At 36.9% G+C, this 24,878-nt stretch overlaps 1 protein-coding gene and 1 pseudogene across 1 annotated transcript in view; one reads left to right on the top strand and one right to left on the bottom strand.

Moving 5' to 3' along the window:
* Positions 1 to 18,648, top strand: part of TRAM1 (translocation associated membrane protein 1) — a 32,427-nt gene extending 13,779 nt beyond the window's left edge. The window contains exons 7-11 of the mRNA XM_019453246.2: positions 6,898 to 6,968; positions 7,070 to 7,174; positions 8,705 to 8,848; positions 9,196 to 9,356; positions 17,070 to 18,648. Coding sequence (XP_019308791.1) covers positions 6,898 to 6,968; positions 7,070 to 7,174; positions 8,705 to 8,848; positions 9,196 to 9,356; positions 17,070 to 17,143 — 555 coding nt within the window. The 3' untranslated portion in view covers positions 17,144 to 18,648. The remainder of the gene's footprint in view (positions 1 to 6,897; positions 6,969 to 7,069; positions 7,175 to 8,704; positions 8,849 to 9,195; positions 9,357 to 17,069) is intronic.
* A 1,540-nt stretch (positions 18,649 to 20,188) lies between these two features.
* On the bottom strand, positions 20,189 to 21,335 carry LOC109269279 (spermine synthase-like; annotated as a pseudogene).
* Positions 21,336 to 24,878: the final 3,543 nt, after the last annotated feature.

Raw genomic sequence — 24,878 nt, 5'->3', positions numbered from 1 at the left:
TCTCCCATTATTCTCCCACCTCCCCTCTTTCGTCAGAGACTAAATATCCTCACGTATCTCTTGATGTAAGCCTTTCGTCCTATTTTATCTTAGAGTGGAATCTTTTACATGTGACATGTTAATCACTTGTCTTAAAATTGTATTAGTGGTAATTTAAAATAAATTAAAATTAAAATTTCAAAATGCAACATTAGTTTTATATTATTGATACTCTTAGGAGTTTCACAAATGAGACAAAAGGATTAATCAAATTATTTTACAACTAACCGTTCTATGTGCTAAGTCGCAGTGAAAAATTCAGTATAAAATAAACCATAGTTAAACACTCAGTGGTGAAACTTTTCCTGAAATGGGTGGAGCGTACTTTTAACATGTGGGAAAGATGTTTGTTTGTTGTTTGTTGTATTTGAACAAATAACTACCAGAGCAGTGCGATATCCTTCTTTCTGCTTTATCCTCTGTACTCCTGAAGTCGGATGTCCGCAAAGTAAATTTTAGTTCCCTTATTTAACCCTTTCTTCTCTCAAACCTGTACCAGTTCCCTGTTGCTTTAAACTGCTCAGGGCATCTGGGTGGTTCAGTCAGTTGATTTCAGCTCAGCTCATGATCCTGGGATCATGGGATCGAGCCCTGGGTCAGGACTTAAGATTCTTAAGATTCTCTCTCTCTCTCCCTCTGCCCCTCTGCCCTACTCATGCTCCCTCTCTCTCTCAAGAAATAAATAAGTAAATAAAATAAAATACAGCTGTTCACCTGTCCTCTATGGGTTTCTTTGGTGTATACAACCTCGTCTCTGCTCCTTTTTTCCTCTTTTCTCTCCTTGGTCTTCATTCACACTGATAGTCTCTAATTTTATGATCCCAGCACATCAGTTCTTTTTCTGGGAATACCTTTAAACTCATCAAATGCTCTTATTCCCTTTCTCAGGGAGAGATTATTTATAAAATCCCCATATAGGAAACATGGGTGGGAATATGGACAAAACAAGTTTGGTCCTGAGTTAACAAGTATTAAAGATGGGTATGGCTACATGGGGATTCTTTATACTATTTGTTATATATGTATTTACATTTTTCTGCATTTAAAGCCTCCTTGCTTTGAGAAGCTTTTCAGGATAGAAGTGTAATGTGACCAGTTTATCTCTGCCTTCTCCAAAGCCACATTTACTTCTGTATGTACTGCAAATAGTTAATCCATGAGTATAGATACCTGATTTACTACTGTTTTGTGTCTGTGTTTTTTGTGTCCTGTGTGTTTGTCATCAACAACATCTGTCCTGATGTTGTCTGCTATGATTAGAAAATAGCACCAATTTAGAGTTCATGTACTGTGTCTCGAAAGAAGTTATCTTTACGTTAATTTCTTGTATCAAGAAGAATGTTTTTCTAGTTAAGTTGATTATAAGGATAAGGATGAAGATCCATAAAACCTTTGGCTTAGAACTATGTGAAGATAAGGGGCACCTGGGTGGCTCAGTTGGTTGAACTTCTGACTCATGATTTCAGTTCAGGTCATGATCTCACAGTTCATTTCATGACATCAAGCCCCACAGTTGGGCTCTGTGCTAACTGCATGGACCCTGCTTGGGATTCTCTCTTTCCCTCTCTCTGTGCCCCTCCCCTGCTCGTGAGCTCTTAACTCTCTCTTTCTCTCTCTCTCCCTCAAAATAACAAAAGAAAAAAAAGAACTGTGTTAAGATAAGATTCTTAGGCTCACAATTTCCAGAAGCCCTTCCATATTCATTAAGCACCTAATGTGAACCACAGATGTCCTAGAGCTGTATTGTCCAAAACAGAAGCCACTGGCCACATTTAAAGTAACTACAGTTGGGGAGCCTGGGTGGCTCAGTTGGTTGAGCGTCCGGCTTCAGCTCAGGTCCTGATCTCGCAGTCTGTGAGTTCAAGCCCCTCATCAGGCTTTGCGCTGAGGGCTCAGAGCCTGGAGCCTGCTTCGGCTATGTCTCCCTCTCTGTCCCTGCCCTTCTCCCACTTATACTCTCTCTCTCTTTCTCAAAATTAAGTAGCAGCAAAAAAAAAAAAAATTTAATACGTGAAGTAATTACAATTAAAAACCAAATTTACTTTCTGAGTCACACTTAGCCCTATTACAAGTACTCACTTAGCCACAAGTGGCTACATGTCTGCCATTTTGGATAGAAGAGATAGAGAACATTTCCATCATCGCAGAAACTTCTGTTGGGCAGTATTGCTGAGAACATCATAGTTTCTTGATGTCTTACTACCATGGCTCAAATATTTAAAGCTTTCTTCATGTATGTACTTGTATACCCATGGACATAAGACATTTGGGCTTCATTATTAATCCATATGTCTCTGTCTTGTTCCTTGACCATGTAAATAAAGAGGGACATTTCAAAGTGAATGTTCATTTTAGTTTTCAAAGTTCTTTCCTTATCAATTCCTGCCAGATGGCATTTCTCCAGAAATGCAATCTAATTTTTATGGAATAATTTGCATAACTTAGAACTTAACTGAAACTATTTTTAACACCTACATATGACAGTCGAAAGTAACTGTTTCAAGTAATTAACATAATTTGAAAGTAACAGCTGCATATGTGTTAAACAGTTTCTTAAAATTTACTCTATGAAAATTATTTTTGGAAGAACTCTTTACTGGAAGAAACTAGTACAGTGATTGTTTCGAACTGATCCTACAGAGAAATGAAGAAAGGAAGGAACACTGTTAGTAGCAGTTCAAGGGGTGTGTTAGTCACAAATAACTCAGTTTCTCCTGAGGAGAATATTTTAATTGCATACAGTATGTATGGCTCCATATAAACATTACTCCATTTTGCCCATAAGAAGATTAACCATGTAATTTCTCAGCCAACTTGAATATATGAGCTTTCAGGGAAGTCTAGAGGAGATAGCCAAATACTTTATTTCCAATATTCAGTTTATTTTGTTTAATTATACATGCATATTGCATTGTCATGTGAAGTATTTTAAATTAGATGTAATGCATTTTCCCGTTCCCACTTCATGAAAGTTATATTCACACTTTCCACATGCAACTTTGTTGTTCATACCTGTCATTCATCACTAGAGCCAATTTTGAATCCTCTAACTCAGTTTTTCCAAAGTACATCATCTTCCCTCTGGTGATTCCTCTGTTAGACCTCTATAAGCACTTAGAAGTAACATTGATTAAGGTTCTTCAGGCTGTGTAACTTCCCCAAACATATATTTGTTGCTCAAAATAATGATATAGATCCCTATAACATAAGAGCTTTGAAAAGATTTAAATAGGAGGTGGCTCCATGTGTGGTTTAGCGAAAATCTTTGCCTTGTATTTGGGCATATTTATGCTATTCCATTTAAAGTCAAGTTTTTAGTAGTGTGTAGTTAAGAAAAGCATTTTCTTATAAAGATAGAATTTTACTGAAGTATATGCCTGATATTTTTAATAAAAAGATGTTTGAATAACAACTGAAAATGTCACTTGAAGTTATTTATAATTTTAGAACTTGTTTTGACTTAATGTCCTATATTTACTAGATTTTCCATAAAAAATGAGACTATTAGAATTTTAATTCATCATTCATAAGAATAAAATCATTCTTATATAAACTATTTAAACATTAGCATTAAGAATATATAAGAACTTGGGGCGCCTGGGTGGCTCAGTTGGTTAAGCGGTCAGTTTTGGCTCAGGTCATGATCTCACAGTCTGTGGGTTTGAGCCCCATGTCGGGTTCTGTGCTGAAAGCCCAGAGCCTGGAGCCTGCTTCGAATTCTATGTCTCCCTCTCTCCTTGCCCCTCTCCCGCTCACACTCTGTGTCTGTCTGTCTGTCTCTCTCTCAAAAATGAATAAACATTAAAAAAATTTTAGAAAAAAGAATATATAAGAGCTTGATAAAGCTTTTCTAATAACTCATTTTCATTATATATTTTTTCTACTCAAATACAAAAGAAGTTTATTAATCTTTAAACAAAATAAACAAAACCTAATGTCTGGCTCCTGGTAGAAAACATTTGTTTACGTAATAATATTATAGGATGCTGTGTGAAAATGTCTTGAGAAGCCAAAACGGCTTTCTTTCAGCAATTCAGCTAGACAGTAGATTGTAGAACAATGATCGATGCTCTTGGACGGTATGCTGACTGCCTAACTGGAATCTCTGATGTGGCCAGTGAACTAAGATGGCCAAGTTTCACCCAGCCACCTCTGTTTCCCATTCCCCTCACTCCATGGAAATGTGTAACCCCAGAGACCATAGTGCTGGGCAAGGTTGTTGTTGGCCTCAGACATATAAGCACCCTGCCAGTGGAGCTGTAACCCCACAAGGATTGGAGAATGTTGGAGGAGTTTGGCCTAAAACAGAGGTGCCATTATAGCCATGATCTAATTGAAATATAGGTAAAATTTCTCTTTTAAAAAATCATGTTATATCATCCCCATTGCCTTTGTAATTTTAAAAGAATATGGGAATGTCTTTAATGTAGAATGTGTGTTCTCCAGTTCACAATGATGTCCACCATTCCCTGTAGTATTAACACTCCTCTGTGTCACCCGTTTTTACTTAAACTTTTTCTCTGGTTGGACTTTCAAACATTCCTTTATAGACATTGGTCAATTTGTAGATAGCTGAAGGGAATGTTATTTGGAAAAAGATTTCTTGATCCTCTGTCCTTTGGAAAGTTGTAGAAACTATTTTAAAAGCTCTTTCTGGGGCGCCTGGGTGGCTTAGTCAGTTGAGCGTCCGACTTCAGCTCAGGTCATGATCTCACAGTCTGTGAGTTCAAGCCCCTCGTCAGGCTCTGCACTGACAGCATGAAGAAGCCTGCTTGTGATTCTCTCTCTCTCCCCCCTTCCCTGCTCTCTCTCTCTCTCTCTCAAAATAAATAAACATTTTTTAGAAATTAAATATTTTTTAATCCCCCCCAAGAAGTTAGATTCTATCAAATAGTTTTTCCTGCAGTCATTCCAGAAAATTAATTCCATTGTGTTACACAAGTTTTTATGTAAGAAAATGAGTTTAGTGTTCAGTCAGTAATTTAAACACTTCAGAGCTTTTGTTACAACTATCGAGAGTCTCCCTGGTCTCTTTTCGCTTCAGAAATTTGGAGCATTGATTAACACATCTGAAGGAATATGGCAGTATTTCCCATATAAAGTCATTTACATGCCACTTGCTCTAACTTAAAATATTTTAATTAAAATTATAGTTAAAAGTATTTTAACTGTACACAACAAAATACTTTTGTTGTGTACTATCTAAAATTATTTTGTACAGTGCCAGTGCTATGAATACCACACTCTAGGAAACATGTATATCATGTATATATTTAGTGGCACCTCTATTCATAGCATACGAAAACACATTTATAACACTACCAGTGAGCTGTTCTAAAATTATTATAAGAGCTGAAAAAGGTTCCCTTGTTGAATTTTTAGCATGTTAGTCTTGACATTGTTCTCCCTCTCTCCTTTTGTAAGGAGAAATATTTCATTGGAAGTTTAAAAATTATGTGGAGAAAATCTTAATTAAGAAAGTTCCTTTTCAGACATCCTTCTCTTTCCAAATGAAAGAACCTCTCTAAAGTTGATGTTCTGTCTTGGGTTTTTTCCCTGACAGTCCCAAAACATCGTACTACGTGTGGTAATATCTGACTCTTCTCCTACCTTTCTAACACTTGATCTTTGTACCATTCTTACTAGAGAAGAGTTTTCAGTTTCAAAACTACAATTGTAAAATCTCTGTTCTTTCTCCGAAGATTTGGGGAAGTAACTCTACTGAACTGTAGAGACCTGCACTCAACTGTACTAGGTGGCAGACATGAGTTTTGTGAGGTTCCAGAAGAATACAGTTCAGTCCATTTAACATCAACCCACCATGTAAAAAATTGTAATTAGCAGCTGTATTACATGAATAGTACTAACCAGATTAATACAGCTTTATACTACACATAGATCAGGCTAATGTAACTATGTTTTATACACACAGGCGCACATACACACACACATACATGTGTGGAAGAGCAAAAACCAGAGAGAGTAGAAATGAGAAGTCTGTGCATTTCATTAATTAACAAGTGTTTATTGGGTTTAACACTGTCAGTTTTTACAAATATTTTTGACTGCAACTCAAGATGAAAAATCATAGTTTACATTATAATTTAATGTGTATATGTGTGTGTGTGAAAACCATAATAAAATTTTCATGAAACAGTGCAATGTGCTGTACACCCTAGTATTTTCTAGTTTATTTCATATTTTAAAAGATACTAGTGTGACTCCTAAATTAATTTCATGATCCACTAGTAGCCCTTGACTCACGTTTTTTTTTAAACACGGTTTTTAAGATAACCAGGTCACTAGGGACTGTGGAAGAAAAAAGAAAAGCAAAAAGTAGAATCTGGATGTGTGGCTTTACAGGGTTATTAGAAGGAGAAAGACTATATAACAAGGTAGTATCCTAAGTGAGAAGATAAAATTTTAACCTTCAGTTTTAATGGTTATAACGGTTAAAAGGGAGTCAAAGCATGAGCTAAAAAATACGAATACTATTTTAAAGAAAAGCATCTCTACTGCTATAAACATAGCAATTTTAATATTAGAAGGGCAGCATTGTGATTATCAACATTATGTCATTTAATAGATGTTTATTACAGAAAGAAGCCATAGGTTTTGGCCCTGAAAGGGATTTTGAGTTCTTCCGATTCAGGCAAACCCAAGTATTGAGTCACATTTTCCAGGTGAGACAGCTGAAGCCTAGAAAGGTGCTAAAGCCGTGTAGCAGCTGGGGTAGAATGCAGGGGCTGAATAGCCTTCAGGTCTTCTCTAAGAGTGTATTTTTCACTCCACCACACTGCTACTAAGGAACGGAAATGTTTCGGCATGTTTTAATCTGTAATGCATCTCTGTTTACAGGAAGATATTCCTCGTCAGCTTGTCTACATTGGTCTTTACCTCTTTCACATCGCTGGAGCTTATCTTTTAAAGTGAGTTGGGATTTTGTTTGGATGTGTAAATGGACTGGGTAGATAGTATGCTAATCTGTCTGCTAATTAATCTTTACATTTTAAATTTGTTCTTTTAACAGCTTGAATCATCTGGGACTTGTTCTTCTGGTGCTGCATTATTTTGTTGAATTTCTTTTCCACATTTCCCGCCTGTTTTATTTTAGTGACGAAAAGTATCAGAAAGGGTAAGTTGCTTAGCCATTCTGTTTCTTGTGTAATTAAAGAGTCAGGGCCTGTATTGTCAAGGACTGTGCTATTGCCAAGGTCCCTGCTGCCGGCAATTATATCACTCTGTAAGCTGTTAGTAGTAGCTTTAAATAAAATGAAACGATTTTACAATTCAGGATGGTATTTTATTCTCTAAAATGGAGTCTTGTCTTAGTTAGCCAGATGTTACATTGAAACTTGTAATTTGGAAGAGTTTTAGGGTTTACTTTTCTATTATAACTTCTCTTTTGTTTAATGCATGTTTTTCTTGGAGGAGGAGTAATAAGGAAGTGATAATAGGGATAAAAGTAACAGGGAAGAAGAAGATTAAATAATAGATTATATAAGATGCTAAAACATTTCAGCGGCACAATTGGACTGAAAACAGAATTAGAGCACTATGACTTGTTTTAAAAAAAAAAGTAAAAGTAGGCCTATTAAATGGGAATGGGTGTTCTGTTAACAGGATATCTTTTGTTTTGTCTTATTTAGCATTTTTGAAAATTTTTCTATGTACCGATAATTTTGAGGATCATTAATGATAGTTATATTTAAAAAAGAGATCAGCTAAATAAAAATAAATATTTCTTTTTTTTAAATTAAATTTAATTTTTTTTATTAACTTGTATTATTTTTTATTTTTTTTTTAATTTACATCCAGATTAGCATATAGTGCAACAATGATTTCAGGAGTAGATTCCTTAGGGCCCCTTACCCATTTAGTCCATCCTCCCTCCCAAAACCCCTCCAGTAACCCTCTGTTTGTTCTCCATATTTAAGAGTCTCTTATGTTTTGTTCCCTTCCCTGTTTTTATATTATTTTTCTTTCCCTTCCCTTATGTTCATCTGTTTTGTCTCTTAAAGTCCTCATATGGGTGAAGTCATATGATTTTTGTCTTTCTCTAATGTCACTTAGCATAATACCCTCCAGTTCCATCCATGTAGTTGCAAATGGCAAGATTTCACTCTTTTTGATTGCCGAGTAATACTCCAATATATATATATATATATTCCAATATATATATATATATATCACATCTTCTTTATCCATTCATCCATCGATGGACATTTGGGCTCTTTCCATCCTTTGGCTGTTGTTGATAGTGCTGCTATAAACATGGGGGTGCATGTGTCCCTTCGAAACAGCACACCTGTATCCCTTGGATAAATGCCTAGTAGTGCAATTGCTGGGTCGTAGGGTAGTTCTATTTTTAGTTTTTTGAGGAACCTCCATACTGTTTTCCAGAGTGGCTGCACCAGCTTGCATTCTCAAAATTAATTATTTCTTTATTGGACTTCCTAGAATCTTAAATACGCTGTGTTATGTATCTTCAAGGGTGTGATATAGTATATAGCATATCCCAGACATTTTACTTCAGAATCTCTTCTGCAGAACAATAGGAAATGCTGTCTTAATATGCATTTACTTAATAGGAATCTGATTCATATTAGAATCTTTTCATATCTTTGCAATTTTATGAATTTGACTTAGGATATTTTTCTTACAGGTTTTCTCTGTGGGCAGTTTTGTTTGTTTTGGGAAGACTTCTGACTTTAATTCTTTCAGTACTCACTGTTGGCTTTGGCCTTGCAAGAGCAGAGAACCAGAAATTGGATTTCAGTGCTGGGAACTTCAATGTGTTAGCTGTAAGGTACAATCGATTTAACATTTTTCTCACTTTGTCCTGCTATATAGTATGTATTACCAATTTATGATACAAATCCCCTTAAAAAAAATAGAGACAAATATGGGGGGAGCATATTTATTTGATTTGATATCAGACCTGTTGCAGTTGCATATGTCTGAATTGAAATACTAAAGGATCTCTTTGACTTTGGGGATTAACTACTAATGGAATAATTGTTTATTAACATAATCTTGTCAGCCTTGGGAATTTAGCACTAAGTTAATTCTGTCAGTGCAAGATAGAATGCTTCATTCAATGACATTGTTTTGATGTACTCTTAATGTTTTGTTTATTGACTTTAATATCCTCAGAATTGCTGTCCTGGCATCCATTTGCATTACCCAAGCCTTCATGATGTGGAAGTTCATTAATTTTCAGCTTCGGAGGTGGAGAGAACATTCTACTTTTCAGGCACCAACTGTGAAGAAGAAACCAACAGTGACTAAAGGCAGGTCTTCTAGGAAAGGAACAGGTTTGTATTCAGTAAGCAGTGGAAAACATTTTTTTTTTAAATGTTGTGGAGTCTTATTATAAACGTAGTAAGATTTAAAATCTTATAAAGAAATTTTTTTTCTCTCTTTAGCAAAATTAGAGGCAAAGTAAAACTTGCCCCATTCTACAGTTATTGTGTGAGGTCAGTTATTCCCCTCAAAAGCTGTCCACTAAATTTCTCTTTCCCAAGTTTTCCATTAGACTAGTATGTTTGGGCTGTTTTAGTAGCCAGTAGCTAGCCTAGAGAGTGGTAGTTTGTGCTTTCAAGCATCTTACTAATATTTAGAATACAAAACCTCTTTACAGCCCCTTCCCATCTGCCCTTTAGTCCCAACTGGAAGAGCTCTTTCTATAACTTCTTATTGCTTGATCTTTCATATTTGAGCCTGCATCTACCTTCTTTTCTCTTCTGGATTTTGATTGAAAAGGCATTGACATTGCAATAATTTTTTTGAACTTCCATTTGGTGTTATACTTGGAACTGTGACACAGGGAGTTCCAGTTTTATCGACTCTGGTTTGCTTCTTGTATGTCTTCATATTTGATAGTTTATGTCCTCCAGCCTTGTCCTATTCAAGCTTGTCTCAGTAATTCTTGGGCCTTTGTATTTCGTATAAATTTTTGTACATCTTTGTCAATTTTCACTCCCGCCCTCTCCCCCTCCCCCAAAAAAACCTCTTGCTGAGAAACTGGATTGGAATTACATTGAATCTATAGATCATTTCAGGGAGAATAGAGCACTTCAGGGCGTAAATATGGTGTATACTTCTATTTACCTAGATTGTCTTTAATTTCTCTCAGTAATATTTATTTAATACCATACCAAATTTAATCATATACCATAAAATTCAACCTTTAAAGTGTAGGTATCAGTGGTTCTTATGTATATTCACAAAGTTCGTGAACCACTATCTAATTCCAGAACATTTTTATCTCCCCAGAAAGAAACCCCATGCCCACTAGCAGTCATTTCCTATCCCTTTCTTCCCCCTACCCCTGACAAATACTAACCTATTTTCTGTCTCTATGGATTTGTCTTTTCTGCATATTATATGGAATCATATAATATGTGATCTTTTGCAAATGATTTCTTTCACTTAGCATGTACCTAGATGGATGTATATGCACATATGCAACATATATACATTGCAGCATATGCCAATACTTTATTCCTTTTTATGGCCAAATACTATTCTATTGTGTGAATATACCAAATTATGTTTATCATTTATTAGTTGATAGGCATTTGGATTGTTTCCACTCTTTGGCTACTATGAATAATGCTGCTGTAAACATTTATGTACAAACTTTTGCTTTAACCCCTGTTTTTGCCTTCTTGGATATATACCTAGGAATGACTTGCTGGGTCCTATAGTTAACTGTGTGTTTAACATTTTCAGGGAAATTGTTAAACTGATTTCTAAAGTAGTTGCACCATTTTACATTCATTGTTTTTACATATGATATGCAGTTGTCCCTTGCACCATTTGTCAAAAAGACTAACCTTTCTCTATTAAGTTGTCCTGATACTCCTATTGAAAACCAGTTGGTCAGGTGCTTACAGGGCAGAATAAATAACTTGTTTTTGGCGAGGGGAGAAAATCGGTTGATCCAAAAGTAAGAATTTATTTCTGGGCTCTCGATTCTATCCTGTCAATCTGTGTACCTATTCTTATGCCAATACCACACTGTCTTGATTACTGTTGCTTTCTAGTTAGTTTTGAAATCAGGAAATGTGAGTCTTCCATTTTGTCCTTTTTCATGCTTTAGTTTTTCTGGTCCCTTGTACTTCCATGTGAATTTTTTTTTTTAAGATTTTAAGTAATCTCTACACCCAGCATGGGGCTTGAACTCATGACCCCCAGACAAAGAGTCACATTCTCTAATGACTGAACCAGCCAGGCACCCCTCCATATGAATGTTAGGATCAGCTTGTCAATTTCTGCAAAAAAGCCAGCTGGGCTTTTGATGTGGATTACTTTGACTGTGTACATTTCCTTGGGAAGTATGAACATGGATGTCTTTCCATTTATTTGGGTCTTCTTTCATTTCTTTCAATTAAATTTTATAGTTATCAGTATGTAAGTCTTGCATTTCTTTTTATTCCTCAATATTTTATTCTTTTTGATGATACTGTAAATAGAATTGTCTTCTTAATTTCATTTTTGTGTTAATCATTGCCAGTATGGAATTGATTTTTCCACATTTATCTTTTATCCTGCAACATTGCTGAATTTTTTAGGTTTATTATTGACTAGTGAAGTTTTGTGTGGATTCCTTGCCATTTTCAGTATGTAGGATCATGTCATCTGCAAATAAATGGCTTCACTTCTTCCTGTCAAATCTGTATGATTTTTATTTCATTTTCTTGCCATATTGCCCTGCCTAGAACCTCCAGAATAATTTTGAATAGAAGTAGTGAGAGTAGACATTCTTATCTTGTTACTGATTTTATCAGGAAGGCATCTAGTCTTTTCACATTAAGTATGATGTTATTACCTATGGGTTTTCCTAAATGTCTTTAGCAGCGTGAGGAAGTTCCCTTCTATTTCTCGTTTGTTAGTATTTTCATTATGAAAGAATGTTATATTTTGTCACTTGCTTTTTCTACATCTACTACTGAGATCATCAGATGGTTTTTGTCCTTCCATTTTTTTGATATCATGTATTCCTATTGATTTTTGAATGTTAAGCCAACAATGCATTCCTGGGATAAATCTCATTTGGTCATGGTATATAATCCTCTTTAAGATGTTGTTTGATTTGGTTTGCTAGTATTTTATTGAGCATTTTTATATCTATATTCATAAAGGATATTGATGGGTTTTTTTTTGTAAAATACTTGTTTTCAGATGTAAAACCAGTCTTGCATTTATGGCATAAAGGTGATGATGATAATGCATCACTTTTAGTAGATTGGTGTTTTCAGTATTTTTTTAGAATTTTTGCATCTGTATTCACAAAAGATTGGCCTCTAATTAATCTGTTTTTCTTTTTGTTTTTGTAATATTTTTGTCAGATCTTGGTATCAGGGTGATGATGGCTTTATAAAAAGTATTGAGGGGCACCTGGGTGGCTCAGTGGTTAAGTGTCCAGCTCTTGGTTTCTGCCCAGGTCATGATCTTGTGGTTTTGTGGCTTTGAGCCCCACATCAGGCTCTGTGCTGACGGTGCGGAGCCTGCTTGGAATCCTTGGTGTCCATCTCTTTCTGCCCCTCCTCCACTCACACTGTCTCTCTCAAAAATAAATAAACAGACCATTAATAGCTTTATCCTTTGTGTGATTTCAAGCATTGTTTCGTACTTAAACGTTTGGAAGAATCCATCAGTGAAGCCATGTAACCTAGAATCTTCTCTAGGGGAGGATATTTACATTATTTAATAGATAATAGGCTTATTCAGGTATTTTATTCCTTATTGTGTCTCTTTTGGTAAGTTGTGTTTTCAAGGAATTTGTCCATTGCATCTAATTTGCAGTTATATTGGTAAAATTATTCATAATATTCTTTTATTAATTTGTGTACAACAGTGGTATCTTATTCCCTATGTTAGTAATTTATGCCTTTATCTCTTTTTTTTTTTCATTAGCCAAGAACCAACATTTGTGGGGGATTTTATTGATTTTCATAGTCATATCATTGATTTCTGTTCTCATTTCCCTTTTTGGGGCTTGATTTGCTGTTTTGTTATTTGTGGTTTACCTTCTTGAAATGAATTTTTGTATCATTGATTTTCCACCCATCTTGTGAATTACTTGCAATTAAGGGCAGACTTTCCCTTTCAGCAATGCTTTAGCTGCATTTTACAAATTTTGATATGTCTTTTTCATTATCATTCAGTTCAGGATATTATAATTCCAATCTGGTTTCTTCTTTGACCCATGCATTACTTATTAGTACATTGTTTAATTAACATCTACTTGGGCATTTTCTAGTGGTTTTGTTGTTGTTGTTGTTACTCATTTCTAGCTTAATTCTGTTATTGTTTAAGAACATGTTCTGAATGATTTCAGTTCTTTGGAGTTTATTGAGACTTTCATTATGGCTCAGCATGTGTTCAGTTTTGGTAAATGTTCCATTTATACTTCAAAAGAGTGTGTTTTCCGTATTTGTTGGATATTCCATTATATATCAGGTCAGATTTGTTACTGTAGTGTTCAGTCTTTTATATCTCTACTGTTTTGGTGGAAGGAGTTCTGTTTGTTCAGTCAGTTATTGCAGGAGATATTGACCACTTCTCCTTGTAGCTTATAAGTTTTTGCTTTAAATATTTTGAAGATGTAGGTACATCAAAATTTAGGGTTGTTCTAAATTCCTATTGAATATGTCCTTTTCTCTTAATGAATGTCCACCTTCATCTCTAGTAAATGTCTGAATTTACTATAGCTGCAACAGTTTTTTTTTATGTTTATTTATTTTGAGGGAGAGAGAGTGAGGGAGGAGCAGAGAGAAAGGGAGAGAGAGAGAGAGAATCTGCCGGACAGTGTGGGAAAGACACAGGGCTCGAACTCACAAACTATGAGATCATGGCCTAAGCCAAAATCAAGATTCAGACGCTTAATTGACTGAGCCACCCAGGCACCCTGCTACACCAACTTTCTTTTGGTAAAATGTTGAGGTGTATCTTTTTCTATATTTTTTCTACTTTAAACCTTTCTTTGTTATTAAATATAAATTGTGTCTCTTGTAAACACATATAATTGGATTTATTTTCATCCGGTGTGATAATTATTGTCTTTGTTTTTTGGCAGTTATACTGTGATGTCCCTGGATGTGGTTGTCTTTGTATTTATCCTGCATTCTGTCATGTAGAGCTTCCTGAGTCGTGGCTTAGCTTCTTTTACATTTTTGGAAAGTTCTTGACCATAATTTCCTCAAATATTCTTCTGTCCCATTCTCTCTCTTGTCCTTTTGGAACTCCAATAATATGTGTTAAATCCTCTTCCCCTGTCTCTTACATCTTTTCATACTTTCTGCATTTTTCATCCCTTTTCTTTGAGTTTCAGTCTGAGTATTTTTTCTGGTTCACTGGTCTCTTCTGTTGTGCCTAATCTGCTGTTCATTTGTTAAGTCTGCATTTTCAGTTACTGTATTTTCCAGTTCTAGGATTAAAGATTTCAGTTCTCTGGTGAAATTCTCCATATTTTCATTTCTTTCTTTCTGGGCCTTGATTTTCCTCAAATAGAATTCCAGCTTCTTGCGCTCTAGCACATAGCAATCTGCTCAGCCATACTGACCTGGTCTTCAAGCAATGCACACAAGAAGCTTGCCCTGATGGAACTGTTCCTCCTAAAGACTGCTGATTATGGCATTCTTTTTCCTGTCATTACATTTCTTCTGAAATTTCTTTGATTCTTTTTTGTTTAAAATCTCTTCCTCCTTAGGAATCAACTTGGCTCCCTGCTTGCAGCCCATGGTGGGACTCATACTGTTGTCAGCATGGTGTGCTGTCATTGAACACAGTACAATTCCTCACTGGTATCTTGGTGTGGACTAGTTCACTGTTGGATGCATTGTAGACAGTGTCAGTAATTCCACTCAGAGCCCCAGGAGAAGTTCCCCACATCCAGCCTCAAGGCACAGTACTTCTTATTGCCTCCCCAGATTGGGACTGTGTGTATGGGGCAGAGCATCCCAGCTCATACTTCTGCTTCTTGTGGAAGGGCTTTCTCTTGCCCCTGGTTTTGCAGGGCTTGTGCCAGTTGTCCCGTGAGATGCCCATCACCTGGTGCTGGCTGAAAAAAACGAAGATCTATTTCTGATACATACTTTTTTTCTCTTGGTTTTTAGTCATTTGGTCTTGCTTTCTGATGGCTGGTAATTTTTAATTGAATACTGGACATTTTATATAACAGTGTGTAGGCTCTAGATGTGTTTATAGAGGCTCTGGGTTGAATATGGGTAGATCATTCTATCCTGTCACAGTATCTATTTCCAGTTTGCCCTCATTCCTAGGACATCAACAACTATTTGTACAATCTGTCTTCTCTGACAGACTCTGAATTCAAATTTTTTTCTTCCTGTTATTATAGAGTAATCAGCTCTCTTGTACTTGCAAAGGAAGTGCTCTCTGCTTGACTTCTCTGAGTCTTGCTTTGTGCATGCGTGTTCAGTAATTGGGAGAAATACACAGAGCTGCCTTGTTTGTATGGTTTTTTCATTGTCTTCAAACAGCCAATTTTTGTATTCCAACTTTTTTTTTAATTTTATTTTTTTAATTTACATCCAAATTAATTAGCATATAGTGCAACAATGATTTCAGGAGTAGATTCCTTAGTGCCCCTTACCCATTTAGCCCATCCCCCGCTCCCATAACCCCTCCAGTAACCCTCAGTTTGTTCTCCATATTTATGGGTCTCTTCTGTTTTGTCCCCCTCCCTGTTTTTATTTTGTTTCCCTTCCCTTAGTTCATCTGTTTTATCTTTTAAAGCCCTCATATGAGTGAAGTCATATGATGTTTGTCTTTCTCTAGCTAATTTCACCTAGCATAATACCCTCCAGTTCCATCCACGTAGTTGCAAATGGCAAGATTTCATTCTTTCTGATTGCCGAGTAAGACTCCATTGTCTATACATACCACATCTTCTTTATCCATTCATCCATCGATGGACATATGGGCTCTTTCCATCCTTTGGCTATTGTTGATAGTGCTGCTATAAACATGGGGGTGCATGTGTCCCTTCGAAACAGCACACCTGGGGGCGCCTGGGTAGCTCAGTCGGTTAAACGTCCGGCTCCGGCTCGGGTCATGATCTCGCGGTCTGTGAGTTCGAGCCCCGCGTCGGGCTCTGTGCTGACAGCTCAGAGCCTGGAGCCTGTTTCAGATTCTGTGTCTCCCTCTCTCTCTGCCCCTCCCCCGTTCATGCTCTGTCTCTCTCTGTCTCAAAAATAAATAAACTTTAAAAAAAAAAAAAAAAAGAAACAGCACACCTGTATCCCGTTGATAAATGCCTACTAGTGCAATTGCTGGGTCGTAGGGTAGTTGTATTTTTAGTTTTTTGAGGAACCTCCATATTGTTTTTCAGAGTGGCTGCACCAGCTTGCATTCCCATGTATTCCTACTTTTATGGATCTTTTTGGAGAGATGAGTCTGACATTAGTTATATACACACATACACACACACACACATACATACATACATACATACATATGTATATATATATATCCATCATAACTTGAAGAAGAAGGCAGCCATAGTACACTCCTAAACATAAGAGTTATCCTAAATACCGACTCTGTGTATTGTAAAGAAACATATACCTAAGAACTTTGCAGACAAATGTGAAAAGGTTCTTTATTTCTATCAAAAATACTGCTCTTAAGACTACTATTTTAAAATTCTTGTAATTGATTTTAGAATTTTTTGTTTTCTGTCACTTTTTTTAAAATTTTTTATAAATTATAAATTTACATATAGTAATTGCTTTTTTCTAATTTATATTTTTTGAGATACAATTGACATATTAGTTTTTTTTTTTTAATTTGCTACTTTTGGTTCATTGTGTTACATGTTACCAGGTTTTATGATTGGTTAAATACTATTAAAAATTAATTACCACTAAGTTTTACATAAGGACAAACGGATACATACGAGGTTTTAAATTTCCTTTTCTGAAGGTACTCTTATGAATAAAGATGATATTCTTTGCATTTCTTTAGAAAAGAGAGTAACCCTGATTCTTTTCTCTTTTCAGAAAATGGTGTAAATGGAACAGTAACTTCAAATGGAGCAGACTCTCCCCGTAATAGAAAAGAGAAATCTTCATAATGAATTATAATCTAATTGATTAATGTCCCCAAAGAAATCTGCTTTTTACTATATCTTTCAGCACTAGCGATTTTTTTTCTGTCCTTGAAAATACAGTTTGTGCTCTTTGATTCTTGCTATTGTACTGTTTCATGCATTTTTTTAAAGGGCATTTGAGGGAAGGATGATTACTATGAGTGAAAAAAATATTTAGCTTAGACTAAGCTACCTGCCTTCAAAATAGTTTAGGGACCACCACCATATTTTATTTTGTTTTTTATCTTTGAACGTTTTTCTAATGATTTGGAGAGAGAACTATTTACAAAAATTCTACATATCAGTGATAAAATTTCTTGCTGTCACCAATTTTTTATATTAGCAAGATGGCCTCTTCCAGCAAGGTCATATTTTTTAAGTTATCTTTCAGGGTAAAATGGAAATACTATAAAGTTGGAAGTCAAACTTTAATATGTTTTCAAGTGTTCTCTAATTTTTAGGAATTTTTGTAGTCTTTACACCTGGGGAAAAAGATTTGTAAATTCGCTAAAATAATTGTGTGCTTTATTATATAGGTAACGGTTGTTAATGTCACATCCCCATTTAAAAGAAAACATACTATTGGTTACGATGTGTGGAGATTTATTGCCGTATGTATTGAATCAAAATATATGAACATAAAACTACATGTGAAGAAAAATCTTTCTTGTGCATTTTCAACACTTATAAACTGGAAATCAGAAAATTAAATATTTACTATAAAGAAGCAAAGTTGATTATAGCCCTTTTTGATATGTTTGTTAATAATGATTCTTAATGGGGCTTGTTATAAGTTCTATATGCACAGCATCTTAGAAAAATACTGTTTAACCTACAAACCCTTTTTAAAAATAATGTCTACTTTGATTTATATCTATAAAAAGAATGTTGGGTAATTATATTTGGAAAACACTGCGCTAATCTTAAAGAAATCAAAAATTGAGTTGGATAAATAGTCTTATAAAAGACAGTGCTTTATGTTATAACTATAGCTTTGGTCCCATCTTTAATTGAGAAGCATTTATCTGTATAAAACATATTTTTGGATAAATATATATATATATATATTTGTATCTCTAAAGAAAGGCTCTAAAAAACATTTGAGTAAAACATTTGGTTCCCTTTTCTATAATTATCCTTAAAAATTCTTACAGCTATATTTGGTTTTCTGTTGTCTTCACAGGACCTATACTGCTCCTTTTGGTGTTCACATCTTGTTCTCCATTTCTCACTTTTGTCACCAGCTCATGTTTGTGCCATTTTTAGTATAAAAGTTGCAGGCTTGTTAGGTCTGCAGCTTAATAAGTTGCCATGCTGCTAGAAAGTTTTGCTTTCTATTTCCAGCTGTTTACTTACTTCCTGGAAAAAGTAGTAGCTCTCTGTAGCATCATGGAGTTTCAGTGGAACCAAATTTTTGCCATTAAAAACTGGCATTATATTGAACTATATACATTGAGAAATGAATCAAAATAAAATTTTTACTTTCACAAGCTGTATCCTGGACATTTTCTTTATTGTTAGCAAGTTTTATGCTTTTAGTATATAATCTCATTTAAATGTACCATGTTTAAACAGTAAACTCTTCACAGACATTCAGAATAGCCTTTCCCAAAAAACTTTTATGCAAAAAAAAGGTGATTAGTTTCATATAATTTATGCGAGCTACTGAGGGAAACAAATGGTCAATAAATTCAGAGACTGCTGAGTTAAAAGGTGTTTCTTTACTACAGAACTTTTCAACCCTTTATATGCAAATATGCTGATGCACCAAGAATATTTGCAATGGGGATATAATATGTAGTGTAAATCCTTTGTATGTAGCTAAAACTTCACAGACACACATAAATACCCAAGTGTATTTGTGAATTATATAAGCTCTAGACCCCCCCCCCCCCCTTGTCCCAAATGCTCTCAGGAAAGTCTTTCTTTACTGGCCTCCAGGTCATGGCAGAATATGGCATTGTCACCTGGCCTCAGGTCAGCTTTGAAGCCTGATGGGAAGCATGCAGGACCGCCAGCTGTCAGATTCATTGAGTAACCTTGAACTAGTTGCTTTACCATTTTGGGATTCAGTCTTTGCCTCTGTAAAATGCCTTTTTGCTTGCTTGCATTTTAGAATATGGTTGTGGGTGGTCCAGGTGGACTATTCTGGAACAAAAGTATTAACTGCATTCTTCTAAAATTCACTAATTCTGCACAGTCAAAACCAGAACTAATCCCAGAACAAAGCTTGTATAGATGAAGAAATGAGAAATTTTTTGTGACACATTTTGTTAGCAATATCCAATGACACCCTGTGTCTACAAGGTGTTCCCAAATGTGTTCACTGAAAACGAGTTCTGCCTGTCTACATAAAACAGTAAGAATTGTTTTCAAGAAGTGATAGTTAACATTGATAGTTTCCTTTTTTTCTAATTTATACTTTTCTCTGAAACATTGCCATTCATTTTTTCTTAACTCTTACAAGCACCAAATTTCAATATCTAATAAGTCAATTTGGGGAGAAGGAAGCACCATCAAGAACTTCCCTCCAGACCAAAACAGTGATGTTCATTCCTCCAAACAACTAAATTCAATCATTGTGATCTTGATGATCACAACAAAAACAAAAAGCCCACGCACAAAAAAAGTAACATAAGTCACATTCTAGGAGTTAAGTGCATTTAGCCATCGCTGTGCTGTCTGTTCATCCTTAAGCTGACTTTTAAAAAAGAAGAAACACCCTAGCCCATCCAAATATACTTTTTCCATTTACTTTTTTTTTTTTTTTTAATGTTTATTTACTTTTGAGAGACAGAGCATGAGAGGCAGAGAAAGGGAGACACGGAATCTGAAGCAGGTTCCAGGCTCTGAACTGTCAGCACAGAGCCCCATGCGGGGCTCGAACTCATAAACCGTGAGATCATGACCTGAGCCGAAGTCGGTGATTAACCGGCAGAGCCACCCGGGTGCCCCTATTTACTTTTTTTTAATTAAAAATAAGAATTAGAAAAAAAAAAAAGAAAACGAAAGAATTCACTGTTGCCTGACTCATTTTGATGTCGTATACAGTATAAGAAGGTCAGGAAGGCTATTTACAGCATGCATGATTAAGGGATACTGGTCTTCAAGGTTCTTTCTACCAAACAGTGTAAATACCCACAATTCCAAGTGTGAAAGAACATCGATGATCCCTTAGAATTCCATAGGACAATACAGCTTCCCGAGCTGATCATGGAGTTGACAGTGCTTCTGTCAAATTGACAGTTACCATGTGTAAAATATTTCCTATCCTGTTCCAGTACTTTCATTGAGAGGTCAAGAATTAGCCTGAGAAACTCCCATGTGGAACCTTCTGGAGATGTGGAGATTGGAACAGCTGTCAAATCATGAATCACATAAACTCTCTTTGGTGTATCTCTTCAGTACTGGGATAGAGTCTTCTATTAGAACCTGAAAGTAGGCTCTTTCAAGATTGTCTAAGGTGACGCCTCATGTTTTTCACATGCATTTCTTACATTCATCAATCACCATTTGGTCAATCTCTACCATAGTGACCATCACTGGTTTCAGTTTGACTATTTCACATATGTCCCCATCTCCACCCCCTAGAATCAGTGCCACTGTAGTCTTTTCCACTGCCCACAATGGTTTGGATATACCTAAATCACCCTCTGCCAGGTTAACACCCCCACTTAAGGATGAGAATATTTCCAAATTTCTTTGAGTGTAGAATTGTAATGTTCTGAAAGGTGAATCTTCATTACACCAGGCACCTCTGTGTCCTACTCAACCAGGCAGCCATCAGCAGTGGGCCACTATCTGTCCATGGGTGGTCATCGCTTCAGTTCTTCCATTCTTTCTTCTACTTCATTCTTACGGTCCCACTCAGTTCTTCCTTTCTTTCTTCTACTTTTTCAAAAGACTCAACTTCTTGGCCTTGCGAATCACCATCATAACTCTGAAGTTCCAACAATACCAATCCATGTGGGTGAATTCTCAAATTGGCAAAGCTGCCTTTTTGGTTTATGAAGGCCGCTAAATAACTGTGGTCTTGCCAGTTGTGCACCGACTCTGTCATCGCTTGCTCCTGGAAAATGGACTGGAGGCCTTTTAGAACAGTCTCACCATCAGCTTTGGCGCCGAGCATGAAGATGAGCACACTGTGCCCCGCTGTTGCCATAGTGAGGTGAGGCCCTGTGCCACACCTGAGGGAGGCGGCAGCTGCAGGAGCCTGGGGGGCTGCGGGGTCTGTCAGGCTGCGGCCTGCAGGGAGGGCCCACTGGTTTGCATTTTAAGAAAATGTTCTTAACGTTTATTCTTGAGAGATAGAGACAGAGTGCGAGCAGGGGAGGGGCAGAGAAGGGGGAGACACAGAATCCAAAGCAGGCTCCTGACCTGACACGGGTCACGAACTCACAAACTGTGAGATCATGACCTGAGCCCAAGTCAGAGACTTAACCACAGAGCCACCCAGGCACCCTTGGTTTGCATTTTTAAAGGAGAGGCTTCAAGAGGCACCTGGGTGGCTCAGTCGGTTGAACGTGTGGACTTCAGCTCAGGTCATGATCGCGCAGTTTGTGAGTTCAAGCCGCGCATCAGGCTCGCTGCTGTCAGCACAGAGCCCGATTCAGATCTTCTGTCCCTCTCTCTCTGCCCCTCCCCTGCTTGTGCTCCTCAAAAATAAATAAAACATTTTAAAAAATGAAAATGAGAAAATAGAGGAATGGCTTCAAAAGTAATCCTGGGGAAATTCCAGGGAAATGCTTAAACAGATGGTTCTCCCCAAAGATCACCCTTGATGTGATAGGTGATTCAGTTAATCATCAACTATAAAACTTCAACACAAGACAGGTTTGGGAATTTCAAAGCAGACATTAGCAAGTATTTGTTGCAAGAACGAAAGATTAGTAACCCAGGGCATGAGAAGGGAATGAATGGGGTTAGACTGCATTGGAAGCCCAATCCACTAGGATGAAACGAGGCATTATTTACAAAAACAAACCAGTCCTGGGTTTAAGTATGATTTGCTTTACAAAATTAACCAGCTTTATTCAACACCATTCGGGAAGAGGCTAAGCCAATTTGTCTAACTATTTTCAGTGAAAATACTTTGTTGGCTTAAGGCTGAAATCAAACATTTGGGTGTCCTGAAAGCAAGCAAATCAGAAAAAAGCAGTTAAGAGGTTTAGGCCCATCACATAGTCTCATGCATAACTATTAGTAACTTTGAGGTTAACTGAGCCAAAGAAAAAAAACATAGTCTCTTGTGAAGATTCACACGTCAACCAATTCAAGTGATAAATAACCTTGTTGACTTCTGTTAACATTAACAGGCACATAATGGTTAGAGTAGCAGACCAGAGTCCAAATCTTGACTTCTCCACTGATAGCTCTGTGTGGTCTAATGTCTGTGCCTCAGTTTCCTGAGATACGTAATGGTGCCTACCCCACAAGGTAGTTCTGCAGACTAAGATAATGCGCATAAACTGCGTTCCTCCATGCCTAATGTTCACTAGATGTTAGTTGTAGGCTCACAACGTTGTGACAAACACAGTAAAGGAATGATTAATACCATTAAGTAAGTTTAGTTGTTACTACTTCTCCATATATGATTCATTATACAAGGTTATAGAGCACTCCTGTTCTCGAACGCACATACCCTTGAGCAGGCAGGCCAATAAAGTCGCATGAGATGCTCAGGCCAACATTATGGTCATTTAATCACCACAAGACTGCAAGCATGCTTATCTAGCACAAAAGTTCATAAATCAAACATCCAAGTCTGTACTGAATCATTTATACTTATGTGATACCATAATTATATGTTTATTAATTTTTTTAGAGAGAGAGTGTGTGCACATGAGCGGGGGGGGGGGGGCTGGGCAGAGGGAGAGAGGGAGAGACAGAATCTTAAGCAGGCTCCACACTCAACAAGAAGCCCTAGGAAAGGCTCAATCTCACACCCCTGAGATCACTACCTGAGCAGAAATCAAGTTGGACGCTTCACCGACTGAGCCACCCAGGTGCCCCTGTGATACCATAATTATAAAAGCCGTAAATAGCTTATATAGTTTCTAAAGAATGATTTATTTTACTTTATTTTATTTTATTTATTTTTTATTTGAGAGAGAGAGCATAAGTGAGGGAGAGGGGCAGAGAGAGACAGAATCTTAAGCAGACTCCACGCTCAGGGTGAAGTTGGACGCCGGGCTTATCCCATGACCCTGGAATCATGACCAGAGCTGAAACCAAGAGTTGGAAGCCTAACCAACTGAGCCACCCAGGCACTCCAAGAATGATTTTTTTAAATTTTTTTAATGTTTATTTATTTTTGAGAGAGGGAGAGAGAGATAATGTGTGAGCAGGGGAAGGGAAAAGAGCAAAGGAGACACAGAACCCGAAGCAGGCTCCAGGCTCTGAGCTGTCAGCACAGAGCCCAACGCGGGGCTTGAACCCACGAACTGTGAGGTCATGCCCTGAGTCGAAGTTGGGTGCTTAACCGACTGAGCCACCCAGGTGCCCAAAGAATGAGTTTTAAATCAGATACCTAGGGTTTATGAAATCATAGTTTCACTTCAATGGTGTGTACAACTTCTAGAAAATTTTTAGTTGCTTGGAGTTGCCTTACCTTCTACTGGGAAAATCAAACTCCATCAGGGAAATGAGAATATTTACCTGGGATAAGAAAAAACATGTATTACAAACAATATTTATCAATATACTTGAACTAATCTCAAAAAAATGTCCTACAAATTACAATTCCACAAGTGAACGGAAGGCCCGGCTGTAATGGTGTGTGTGGGATATACATAAAAGTGTGGATAATGCATGAAATGGACTAAACTCTGAAGACTAAGGTCGCTACTTTATGGTGTCCTTGCTGATTAACTTCTGGACTAATCCTTTTTTCCTTCATCAACTATGAGAAACTATTTTATGAGAATGGTTAGAGAATACTTTTTTAAATGCTATTTTACAAGACTAATTTAGGTTAGTCATGACCTCCTAACCAGGGTGGCCCTTTTCTCTTTTTTGCTGATTTCATTCACAACAAACAAACAAAATAATAAGATACAGGTTATGTGTAACTTGGGTCAGAAGGGGAAAGTGTCTATACTGTAAATAAGTATATGAAGAAGAAAAAATTAAATGTGCTTTTTTTGTTTGTTTTGAGAGAGTATGTGTGTGCACATGCGCACGAGCAGGGGAGGGGCAGAGGGAGAGGGAGAGAGAATCCCAAGCAGGCTCTGCACCGTCACAACTAGGAGATCAGGACCTGAGCCGAAACCAGGAGTCGGATGCTCAACCAACTGAGCCACCCAGGCTCCCCTAAGCGTGGTTTTTATTTTTTTTTTTATTTTTTATTTTTTAATGTTTATTTATTTTTGAGACAGAGAGAGAGCATGAATGGGGGAGGGTCAGAGAGAGAGGGAGACACAGAATCTGAAGCAGGCTCCACGCCCTGAGCTGCCAGCACAGAGCCTGACGCAGGGCTCGAACTCACGGACCGTGAGATCATGACCTGAGCCGAAGTCGGATGCTTAACCGACTGAGCCACCCAGGCGCCCCATAAGTGTGGTTTTTAAAAAGTGAATTCCATTCTGTAGGATTGAGGCCTAGAAGACTACGAGGAATGTCAGAAGACCGATATGCGTAAATCCCAACACACATAAGAAGCTTTGAACATTTCAAAAGAAAGCAAGCAAGGCTTGGTTCAACTTGATCTTCAAAGAGAACT

Source organism: Panthera pardus, unplaced genomic scaffold, assembly GCF_024362965.1.
Source record: "Panthera pardus isolate Hobbes unplaced genomic scaffold, ASM2436296v1 HiC_scaffold_7, whole genome shotgun sequence".
Taxonomy (NCBI): Eukaryota; Metazoa; Chordata; class Mammalia; order Carnivora; family Felidae; genus Panthera; species Panthera pardus.
Note: the sequence above shows the minus strand (reverse complement) of the source record. Positions and strands in the feature narration are given on the sequence as shown.